The sequence below is a fragment of the Pagrus pagrus genome (assembly GCF_965226575.1).
Source record: "Pagrus pagrus genome assembly, chromosome: 9".
NCBI lineage: Eukaryota > Metazoa > Chordata > Actinopteri > Spariformes > Sparidae > Pagrus > Pagrus pagrus.
The window spans coordinates 20,647,181-20,659,433 of record NC_140193.1 but is presented as its reverse complement, the minus strand read 5'-3'; the positions used below and the strand labels follow the sequence as shown (position 1 = coordinate 20,659,433).

Below are 12,253 nucleotides of genomic sequence, written 5' to 3'. Positions count from 1 at the left end.
TCCTGAACAACCGATGTAGATCAGGACTTGTTTAAAACACAATACCTCCATACAGAGCCAAAGACACGCCCCTTCCGGTTTCCCCCAGAGGAAATACTTTGTTAGTGAACAGATTGTGTCATGAATCACATGTGATGTTTGTCAATTAAAAAGAGGATTTTTTTCAACTTGAGAAAGTCTCAGTTTGTCATAAAACAAATGAGACTGTGATTGAAAGTATGTAATTATAAAGAGTAACCAGCCAACAGTCTCGTTAATGACGTCGTCTGATTGAACACTAGAGCTGCTCCTGTATATTAGCTGCTCGCAGAACTGATAAACTGTCCTTTCACAGAACTGCAATTGTCAATATGACCAGATTTATTGTGATTTTCACCTTTGTTAGTAGTTTTTTGTGTTGAGGCAGCAGCCATGTTGGTGTTGGTGACATATGTTGAGAGAGACGATGTAGTTCACTGAGAAGTTTCACACAAAACTAGATGGCATTTTAATTTATTTACAACAAACTGCGATTTTCTTGGACGTTACTAAAAACTGTATTTTCATTTTTGGGTGAGCTGTTCCTTTTGAGATACAGTTTGAACCATAAAGGCCTAATAACAAGAGAGATTTAAGTAAGATAATAATGCACTTCGACTTTTTTTTTAACCTTTTATTACATTTGTATGTTTGAATCTAGTATTTTATGTGTAATATTCAACAAGTTTTTTTGTTGGTATTGCTGTTGTACTTTATTTAAAAGGCTGCCTACACTGTGTTTTATCACAACATTTACTCCACGTGTTTCATGGTCTTGTGCTGCTTCCATGTTTTTGTCAATTTTCCACTCTGGAGGAAAACATAGTTTTATTCTATTCGTTCTATTGTAAAGTATTTACTTTCATTCTTCATCATTATAATAAAGCAACAGATATCTTGGTTATGTTACCCTTTCTACATAAAACATGTTTCATTAATGCTCATTTTCACTTTCTCCTTCTTTCTTTTCTTCTCTTAGACCCATGGTTTCTGAGGGATGCGCCTACTGTACATTTTTTCTTTACCCAAAATAACTGTTTCACATGTTCTGTATGTTTTGGATCATTGATTGCATTTATAAGATGTTTTCTTTTTCTTCTATTATGTCAACTTGCCGTTGAAACCATACTAGAAATACAAGAAAACATTTATATCACAATAATACGGTGATGTAGTGAAATTCTGCAGCCTCCAAAATGTGATCATCATCATCATCATCATCAATTATCTGGAAGTATTGTCACTGATCTATCTTTTAAATGTAGTCTAATGTTTTCATATCAATCAAATGATTTGTCTGTCATTGTGTCAGGCTGTGAAGGCAGTCAAATATAATTATATTACAGACCAACAACACTTGATTTTTATTTTCATCTGGACACTTTATTAATAACAACAACCCTGTAGACTTTTTTGTGGACAGCTTGGATTGCAAAATGCACACACGTACACAAGTTATAAATATTCCACAACAGGCACAGTTAGCATCGGGAACCTTCTTTGGTTTGCTATTTTTCACCTTTTTACCAGCTTCAGCCTCATGTCCAAAACGCTGCCCAAAGCATTTTCACCGTCCAATGTTTTTGCTTGTTTCTACTTTGGATCATATCCAAATGCAACAACTTTGTTTTTAAGGCCTCATTATCACGTTTATTGAAAGAAATCTGTAATTGACATAACCGAGTCTCATCTTGAACAGACTGCAGACTCGGAAGGAAAATCAAATTCTCACACTGACGATGCTTTTTAAACTCTTTTGTTCTCGGTCTCCATCACAAACCCTAACATACTCATTTTTTTCCTTTACAGGGTAAAAGTCACAACAGATCACAACACAACATTTCATATATCCCCACAATTTAAACATCAAAATACACGAACAGCGGTCACTCTGCTACACATGGTAAAACCTCATTTCACACAGGTGAGTCAGCAATATTGCACAGTGCAAACAAAGTGAGACTACTAAGAGGACAATAATCTACAGTTTCTTCTCTTAGCATCTGTCTCCACTCAATTTTGATTATTTTGCAAGTTCTGTATCAAAATCCATCATCATCATATTAACCAACAAAGGTCGTAATAGCAATAATTTGAGTAATTACGAACCCTAAAGACATGAACTCAAAGGTCTGCGATCACGTGACGCTCAGCTGGTGGAGTGGTAGAAAACTTTTAAAGGCATTATGTGACACTTGTTTTTTTCTTTTGGTGACTTGGGTGTGATAGCTGTTTCTTTAAGCTGTCAATGGTATCGTGCAATTGTGTCATTCTGACCTGAGAGCAGCATCTTTCAACAAAATGCTGCAATTTCAATCAACATACCCAGTAACAAAGCTCTGCTTTAGTGATGGGCTGTTACAGTAAGAGGAATGAATCTGGTAAAGCCTAGAAGCTGAACATCCACCTCAGTACAGACACAAAATCTAGACCATTTTTCTACTGCAACTGGACTCAAATATGATTTTCTAATTCCCAAACAAATACCATCCATCCCTCCACGTTCTCAATGACTGTGCTTTCAAAAATCTAGATCTTGAAGGGTTTCAGAGGGAAGGATTGATATTTGTTCAGGTCAGTGAACAACAGTTACCCGGATCCATTCACACAAACACACTAAACAGAGGGAACTCTGACTGGTCCGGCTGCAGGATGTCGACCAGGAAACAAATCGTCCCCGACAGGCCTTCAAACAGACTGCAGACGCTGGTCACTGAGTGGGAGCCAGTCTTAAACTCCTCTGTGAAGAGGAACTCTGCAAACCTTGTGGGGGCGAAAGAAGAGCAGAGAGACATGAATGGAAAGTGACATTTTAAATGAATAGATTACAGCTGATGGGGCAGCAGGGCTGCGGCTGCTGCACCACTGAGCACGCTGAGGTCATGTCCTCAGGGGTTTGAGGAGAATTTTACATGATGGGGTGTTTGAGTTTAATATTCTTTATCATTGCTTCAGCATGGATTTGATGATAAACTAAAGACAAAATTCAAATTATGACCTGATGGCACCAAAAGATGCATTTCCACTGCTGGAACTTTCCCCAGGAACCTTTGGAGGAACTCAGTGCCTTTCTCCCTCAGGAAATTCACCCTCCTCAAAGTCGCTGCTCAGGGGACTTGCAGTGCTGAAGATTTCTGATTGGTCGAGCACTTGCAAGCATTCTATTTCAGCCACTATAAAAAAAAATGCCGCCGCAAACCAGTTTGTTTTTTGTCCATTGTGCTTTGACAGATCAACGTAAGCAAGCATGGCAGATGGGAGGGCAGTGGAAATGTAGACAACAATGGGCAGAAGGAACCACTTGAAAAGCAGCTTTGGGACTTTGGGTCAAGACTTTCAGTCAAAACTGAAAATGTGAAGCTCATGGTTTTGATAGAGGAAAGTCAGGAGATCACAGAAGTCAGTCCATGCATGAATATTTGAGCAAAATGTATTGACAATCCATCAGACAGTAGTGGAGGTATTTCAGCCTGGACTAAAATGATGGATCGAGAGCCTAAACGTTCCCTCTCTACAACCATGCAGCTAGTGTGGCTAAATATTAATGTGTTGGCTAGTCATGCATTTCAACTTGGGGGAGGTTTCAATGGAAAAGTTTGAACCTCAATCTCAACCAAATCACCAGAATAAATTGGATTTAATGTTGGCCATGTGCATTTAAATGTATACGTTTAATACCTTTCATCCATCACACAGACATGTTGAAAGTTTTTTGTTTCTTTATGTTTCAATTTAAAATTTTGCTCCGGTAAAGGTCTGGTTGGGTTTGGGTACAAAAACTACTTTGTTAGGTTCAAGAAAAGATCTTGTTTTGACTTGAGTGACACAAAGACAGTTTTAAAATGTTGCACAAATGTTGAAACACTGTCTCAAACAGTGGTCTCTCGATTGGCAGCCCTCTTGCCCAGCGGTCACGTCACCACTATCAGTCCGTCCTCCAAACATAAAAAGTCAGCTCACATACAGTACATGTAATTTACAATTGTAGAAATGTTGATATGAGACATTTGAAACATTCAAGTTTAACATATCCATGGCTTGCAGTAACATACAATGCCAAATGTTATTTTGGTGACTGGGCTGTTAAGACTACAGCTCTGTAGGAAAAAGCGGAAAGGATTTCTTGCCTCTGAGCGCGGTAGATGTATTTCGAGTTGCCTGTGAGCCGATACAGCAGTAGGAAGACGTAAGCGCTGCCTGCAACTCCATGACAAATCCCAGGTCCCTTCTTCAGCAGACCTTTCTACCACACGAGCTCCCCGCTGCGGATACACGTGTCCAGATACTGGGGCTTCTTATTGATCAGGTAGGCTTTAGCGAACAGATATGCCACACCTGAGTGAGAGGATATCGGATTTAGTAGTAGAAACAACAACTAAGATGATGTACAGACACCTGTGTACCTTCATGGTGATACTGAGTGTACCTGGGGCTCCGTGGCACCAGTGCACCAGTTCGTTCTCTCTCTCTATCATGACGCCCAGCTCTGCAGGCCAGTTGCAGTTCTGCTCCTGGTTCATGAGGAAATCAACGCTCTGCCACACCAGGTCCTTCTCTGCCCCGCTGAGCACGTCCTGGTAGCTCAGCAGCATCTGCAGCACTGACGAGAGGCCGTGGGCCGCACCTGACGGGAGGAGGGGGTGCCAGGGGATCACACATGCACCCACCAGAGCAGGCATGCAAGGAAGCACCATGCCAGGCACACAAACGGACACAACCCGAATCATACAAGCACAAACATTCACAAAGTAAAACTGGAAGGACTGGTCTTTTTGTTTCTTCTAAACTGGAGCCCACTATACATACATGACAGTTTTGACAGTAAATGTTTTGTCTTCCAGCAGTGAGGAAGTAAATACAGGTGAGCAGACTATAATTGAGGATTCCCAGCACAGTTGAGATCCTGTCAGGTACATTAGCAGCTGCACAATCGCTGTCCCACCGAGGAACCCAAGACCATGTAGTGCGCCAAATGTAAGAACTTGGTTACAATTTTCTTACTGATATATTTAGCTCATTTTCCTCACATTTGAGACATAGTAAATTAATTTAAAACGACTTATATATAATTGTTAAAAATATGTCTATATGTATAAAAATAATAATAGTAAAAATAAGTTAAATGTTCAATCTAAATATTAAATCTAAATTGTATTTTATTAGGTTAAGTTTTTACTTTGTCAAATCTCAATGAATTAACATTTAGATTTTACACGTTAACTTATATTATTGTTTACATATAAACATATTTTTAACAAATATTTTTCTTTAAATGAGATGTAGAGTGTTAAAGCTTCAATGTAATAATAGTCCAAATGGCTTTAGTGCAGTAAGCCTGAGGATTGAGACAACAAAGTATTCATCTAATCCCTGAGAATGATCAAGTAACATTCATGCTTATACCTGCAGAGCAAAGCTGAGAAAAAAAGACTTTGTATTCTTACAATCTGAGCCCCAGAAAAGAAAGTCAACATTAAACAATTCTGCAAAAATGACGGATTACGTTCATAGTGGACATTTCTTACGTCCAATGCCAGCGTTTATAAAATTCTCGCTTTCTACGATATCTGTGAATTGCAACTACTGAAAGGTAATGATCAGGGAACGATCATGTTTGTAGCGAGTAAATTACTGTTCAGTTAAAGCAGCTACAAGTAACTTTTATTTTTGTTGATTCTGGCGCCCCCTGCGGACAAAAGCAGTATGACAGCCACCTCCTCTTGTGGTGTAGATCTTGAACATTAAAAAATAAATGTTTTCTTCTTTAAACACAGCTGTCTGGCTGAGTCATAGCAATGTGGTCCCTTTTTTTTGGCTATCAATCTATCCTGCACTGGCACTGAACGCTGGGATTGGATGTAAATCGTGAGGTGCAGAATCCACATAATTCATTGAGACACTGAGTCTTCCTACATAATATTGGATACATGCTGGGAAAACACGGCTGTTTGAGGCAGGACAGCCAGTGTCTGTGAAATCCCTTTTTATTTATACTTTGTTGATGTCGAGTAAATCAAACCTCTCCGTAAGCACATTTTTCAGGACAAGCAACACATGCAGCACCTTTAACCAGGTGTGTTTACAGATATTTCTCGCCTACAAAGTGTAATTTATTTCACCTCCTCATCATTCTTCAAAGTTGTCATTGTTTCCATGCAGAAGTAGCCAGCGAGGCTATGCTTACTATGAACTCAGTGTGGGTGTGAAAGTTACTGAGGATCTCCGACCCTCACGGTTCTCTTCATCCGATGCAATCAAGGAAAGGAAAGTTAGCTTTACACATGTCAACACACCAGCCCTACATCTAAAATCATCTCTAAAGTCCTCTTGTGTCGGCATATGGACACTGTGTGATAACAGAAACCCTCCTATAGTCAGAGGACAGTGGCCCTGAGAGGGAGATCTAGACTACAATCTTAATTTCTACCTGGTAATGCAAACTTGATCTGACAAAGTCTACCAGACATTACAGACTTAGAGGAGGCTCCAGTTCTTACCAAGATACTCTGTCCCATAGTACGAGTACATGAGGGGGAAAGGCTTCCTCTTCCTCCGGGCGTACTGTCGTCCCGACTCAATGATGGCCTGACAGATAAATTTGATTTGGTCCTTGCTCAGAATCTGCAGAGTAAATACAAGAGTTTGAGATATAGACATGAACTAAATGGCCACCCACAAAGTCATTTTCATCATTATTACCATAAGTATAAACACACACACACACACATATATATATATAGATAAAGGGACTTTACTCGGGAGGTGACTTGCCTTAAAGGTGCACTATGTAGTTTTGGGGATGAAATTTTAATAGAAATATCTTAATGGACTGATTTTTTTATTTTTTTGTTTTCATCACTGAACAAACAAACTGACCTTAAAGGACAACACACATACATTTACATTTTCCTCTGAGAACAGCTTGTTTATCACTTATAGGAAAAGATACATTCATTCATTAATATTATAAATTCTGAGTTTGAATTTCTTCTCCAACATTACACAGTGTCCCTTGAACCTCAGACATCAGAGTGTGTTGTGGTGGTCTAACAGGTCACAGACTTATATTTGGGTGAAACAGCTCTTTAAAGTGTGCCATCCTCTCGCTCAGGAGCTCACCTCTATGCCCAGCTTCTGCCTGAGGACCAGGGCAGCACACAGATACCCGGCCCGCCCCACAAACAGCTCGTCCGAGCCGCACTCCAGGAAGCTGATGGGCGCACACACCTCCCACAGGTTACGAAATTTGGTCAGCGGCTTAACGAAGTCAGCCAAGCCCAGGGACTTGTATATCATAGCGGCCACAGCGTAGACGCCCGTCCCGCCGAGCAGGAAGGCGGCTCTCATGTTCTTGTCCGGCTCCGCGTCCACGTACCTGACCGACACGTCGATGATCTGCTTGGCCGTCTTCAGGTACACGTCCCGCTGCTCGGAGAACAGCGGACACTCGCTGACGTGATACAGCATGTACGCCACCCCGGCCGGGCCATCGTACAGCCCTCCGTCGCAGTCTCTGATGTCGACGGGAAGCTTTTTCAGGACTTGATCGACGGTGGCGACGACGGCGGGCACGATGTGCGGGACGCCCTGGCCCGGGAGCAGAGCACCTTTGTAGTCGGAGAAGCGGTTTGCAAAGCAGCGGGTGTTTTCCATCCCAGAGAGCAGGCCTCAGAGATAACTCAGCTGCGTCCGATGCTTCAAGGTCCCCGAGGATGAGAGAGAGGAAACACTTTGATTGCTCATGCAGCTCCCATCAGTTCTCAGCTGATTCGATGTCAACAGGGATGGTTCAGCCTCGTGTCGGCTGATAGGACCTGCCTACAGACACCTGAAGTCTGCCCATGAGGAGAGATGGAAGATCATCTTCAGGGTTAAATTTATAGTAAAAGTACAAAAGTATTAGCAGCAAGATATGTTTAATGACAAGAGCTCACTGAAGAGAGTGTTGTAGGCCTACCATCAATATTAATGCATTCACATGTCATCTACCTGGATTAACACCTGGGACACTTCAGCATCCACGCCCAGTGTTGTAAAAAGTACCCAAAAATCATACTTGAGTAAAAGTAAAGATATAATGTTAAAATATTAGGCTACTTTGATAAAAGGTTGGTTCTTCAAGTATCTGATATTTTAAGTTTGAAAAGTAATTTTCAGTCAAAACAAATATCGAAAGTAAAAATAAGTTATAGGCCTACAAATATTTAGTCTCCATGTACTATATATTATGGGTTGGCTGATCATCGACCTGGCTGATTATTGGATGTTTTTCTGATTATGGGAATGTGTTTGTTTTCTTTAAATATTGTTGCCATTAAAATCATTTCTTAATATTTAGTTTTAGCTCTGACGCAGCATGCGATCTGCAATACAACAACCCGTAACTCAAGTTATCGAATAAATGTTGTGAAGTAGCCAAAGGTACAATATTTGTCTCCAAAAGGTAGTGTAGTCTAAAATAGTATAAAATGGAAATACGCAAGTAGAGTACAAATACCTTATCTACTATATAACTATGCCACTTTTTCAGCCCATCCTCAACAGACAAATGGTCAACAATAAAAGGAGCTTATTATGACCCATATTGACATTTGTTGTGTGTTGAACTATTTTTAGTACAATGTTGGTATGTAGTCCCATATTCTTGCACTACAGGACTTCTACAGGCGATGCATCTGTTCTTCTCATCCCATCATAACTCAAAATATATTGTTAACAAATACAAATGTAAACATATGACTTTAAAGTTCATCTAAAGCACATGTAAGCTCTTGCAAACAGCTATGTCACGGATTAAGAGACTGGTCTCTTTTTGTTTATGGGCCTGGAAAAAAGTTGCATAGTGTACCTTTAAAACATTACAGTTTGAGAAAATGTACCTCGTTGCATCACTGTCTGCCCCCTGAACCCAAGCAGCTCAAGAAAACCCCAAGTTCACTGACTGGGCTCAGCAGGTTTGTGGTGATTTAATTATTTGTTTGTATATAAGTGTTTGGGAATATGCACCTTAGAGTGCCTTATCAATAACCATATTAACTTGGCTCTTTTATTTTATAGAGCATTTGAGATGTAGCCTACATAAAAGATCCCTGTCAGTGTTTGCTTTGACACAGATGGAGATCAGACTGAACTGGGACTGCAGTGGTTGCTACTAGCAACAGATAGTTCAACTGAAACCAACTTCTGGCGGCAGGACTGTAAAATTCCTACAAACATGAGCGTGTCCATCAACTATTGTTTATTTCACCATCAGTGCTGTTTGCCTGTTGACCTCGTGCTGAAAATCTATCGTGCCACCACAACAACTATTACTTTCTCGAGGAAATCAATTGCCATCATGGATAAAAGACAGATCATTTAATTTTGTCCAGCTTCAGTACAGCATCTTCATCACCAGGTGGCGATAGACGCTCACAGGCTCAGCCGGCTGCTGTCCATGGTGCTGAAGGCTCCAGCCCATTTATATTGTGTTCCACTAGATTTCACAGGGAAATGTTGGACTTGTAACGCCGCTTCATTTGTCTGACAGCTGTAGTTACTAAAGTTGCTAAAATGATGCACCTGTGTTAACAAGCTTACAATATCATATATAATAATATACAGAGATACGTCCATTACTGTCCACTTGGCCTTTCATTAGTGACATTGTTTTTTAATTTTCTGGCTCCAAAACTATGAAACAAACTCCCTCAGAGGGTCAGATCAGCAAACTGTGTTGGGTGTTTTTAAAATGTATCTCAAAACTTTGTTATTCTTGTTTTTTTTATGCTTCCTTGCCTGATTGGTTCTTATGACTGTGAATCAATGAGTTATTTTTGTTTTGAAAAGTGGTGTATAGGCTAAATAAAGCTGTCCTCACTTACTATTGGCAGTGAAGGCTAAAGACAGTGAGAGATACTGTATTAAACAATAATTTTGATCAAATCTACCCCAGAAAACGATCTTAACCAGCCTAGACTTTAGATATTTTACTGGATTTTCTTCTTTCTACTTTTAATCCTCTGCATTCACCTGACCTGACATCTGATTTTTGAGGTTTTACAACCAAAACACACAATAATCTCATACAATAAAACAGGCCTGAGCCATTAATTGAAATATTATTGAAATTTCAAAATGGTCCAAATTGCAGGACTATGCCTACAAATAATACTATCTAAATATATGGGTACATATTTGTTTGCAAAAAACGTACCATTCCTAGTAAAACTGTGACATGTATCACAACTGCAATATCTGTCAAAAATAATTGAATATGATTTCTTTATCATTTGGCCCTGAAGAGTAAATCCTGATCCATCAGTCTATATTTAACCACCAAACACATGAAATATCCAGACTTCACAGGAAACAGGTGTCACCCATGTCAAGTTTATCTTTTAGATTTATTTTTTATGTGTTTACATCAATTGTCGAAGTTTATTTCTGTTTGCACACTCACTTGCCTTGAATTTCTCCTTGAGGAACAAAAGTATTTTGACTTGACTTGAACTGAATAACAGTTTCATGTGACTGTCTGCCAGTTCCAAGATGAATCAAGTGGTTATCTGAGACAAGATGGTGCGAAAGAAGCTTTGAATCACATTTTAATTTAATTTTTGTGTATAAAGAGATAGATAAAAGAAGATGAATGCCACGGAGATAATGTTGAAGCAAAGGTCACCCCAGAGCACAGAACTAATTAAAATTTTCTTCAAAAAATGAAGCAAGGAAAAAAACGAAAATTGAATGAAGACTTTTCTGTGTATTTATTCTGAAATGAAAGACACAAAGGACTAAGGATAATAGAGAGCAGCAGAGAGACGGCGGGGAGGTCGAGGACACATTAAGGGTGAACAGAAGTGGATGAAGTCACTCTCGGAGCTCTGAAAAACATGATTTGTTTCCCTGTGGTCCATCTAGTTATTATTTGAAGAGGCAGGCAGAGGATTCAGAATCAGCTTTTGTTGTGAGTTCCTGTTTGCGAGCTCAGATAAAAGCCTGGTCCAAGTCCAAGCTGCCATTTTACTTTGAAGGCCCCTTTTTTTCCCCTGTCAGCCTCATACAAATTTAAAATTATACACATTTGGGGGTTAAATTGCTTTGGAGAAACTCTGCATCTGTTTTTCTGCTTTGAAAACATATTAAACAATTCTGACAGTTCTCAAATGTGGACAACAGAAGAGGGTGGAAAATTAAAATGGTTCAAGTCATGCTCGATGAAGCCTGTGTCTTATCTACTCACTTGATATGAGAAAAATGTATTTGCATTTAAATTAGAAGATGATTTGCCCAGTTGCCTCCATCTGATGAACCAGCACATGATAGCCAGCAATATGTCTGCGTGTGAGATGTGGACTGAAGGCAGTTTGAACATAACGGTGTGAAAGGTTTGACCTCGACTTCCACACTTCATTTTCTTTCATATAAAGTGACAGAAGCTTTTGTCCTTCAACTGTTGGCAGCCTATATGTTACCGTAGGCTCTGCTGCAAAGTCGTGTTGATTGACACTGTTGTGACAGAGTGCAGTTCACTGTTGTGATGAAAGAAGTAGAAGACCTTTGTTCTGATGAGGCTTCTGCAGTAATTACAGCTGAACTGGAAACCAGGAGTGTCAAAGCCGGAGAGGCTCTAAAAGCCGATTGATTATATGTCTTGTCACAGTCTAACAGTCAGGAACAGCACAGGCCATGAACACTAGACGTTGCACGCAACACTTTACTGAGATTTTAAACATCAAAACTCAAATATGCCAGCACAAGTGTGGCAGAGAAAACTGTGTAGTGATAGCAAGGCGCACACACTGATTGTTTCCCTTTCGCTGCTGAGCCACATTGAATTTCTCCCCCGGAAGATCGATGAAGGTACATCTTATCTTATCTTAATAGGGAACCTGTGTTTCTTGCACACGCTTCGTACACTGGGGGGACAAAACAACCTCTCCATAAATGAATGGCACAACACAGGAGGGCCAACTCCTCAGGTCAAGACTCTGCTGTCCACTTACATCTGAAGGAGAAAAATCATTCCTTTGAGGAAAACAATGTTCACATCTTGGCCAGAGAAGACAGGTGGTTTGAAAGAAAAGTAAAAGAATCGATCTATTTCAAACTTGAACGACCGTCTTTGAACAGAGGAGGTGGCCTACAACACAACTTATCACCCACCTACACTGCAGAACTGAGTTCTCTCTCCAGGCAGCTCAACAACCATTCACACCTGGGCTCACCTAGCCTTAGTGACCCACATGAAGGC

The 12,253-nt window shown here is 40.1% G+C and overlaps 1 protein-coding gene across 1 annotated transcript; it reads right to left on the bottom strand.

Annotated features, from left to right (window-relative positions):
* Nucleotides 1-88: 88 nt before the first annotated feature.
* LOC311262955 (lanC-like protein 3) lies at nucleotides 89-7,922 on the bottom strand. Its single transcript, XM_084362714.1, is given in 6 exon segments — nucleotides 89-2,781; nucleotides 4,146-4,261; nucleotides 4,265-4,353; nucleotides 4,445-4,642; nucleotides 6,516-6,639; nucleotides 7,138-7,922. Coding segments are annotated over 6 exon segments (1,221 nt in total). The 5' UTR covers nucleotides 7,672-7,922; the 3' UTR covers nucleotides 89-2,621.
* Between the last annotated feature and the right edge of the window lie 4,331 nt (nucleotides 7,923-12,253).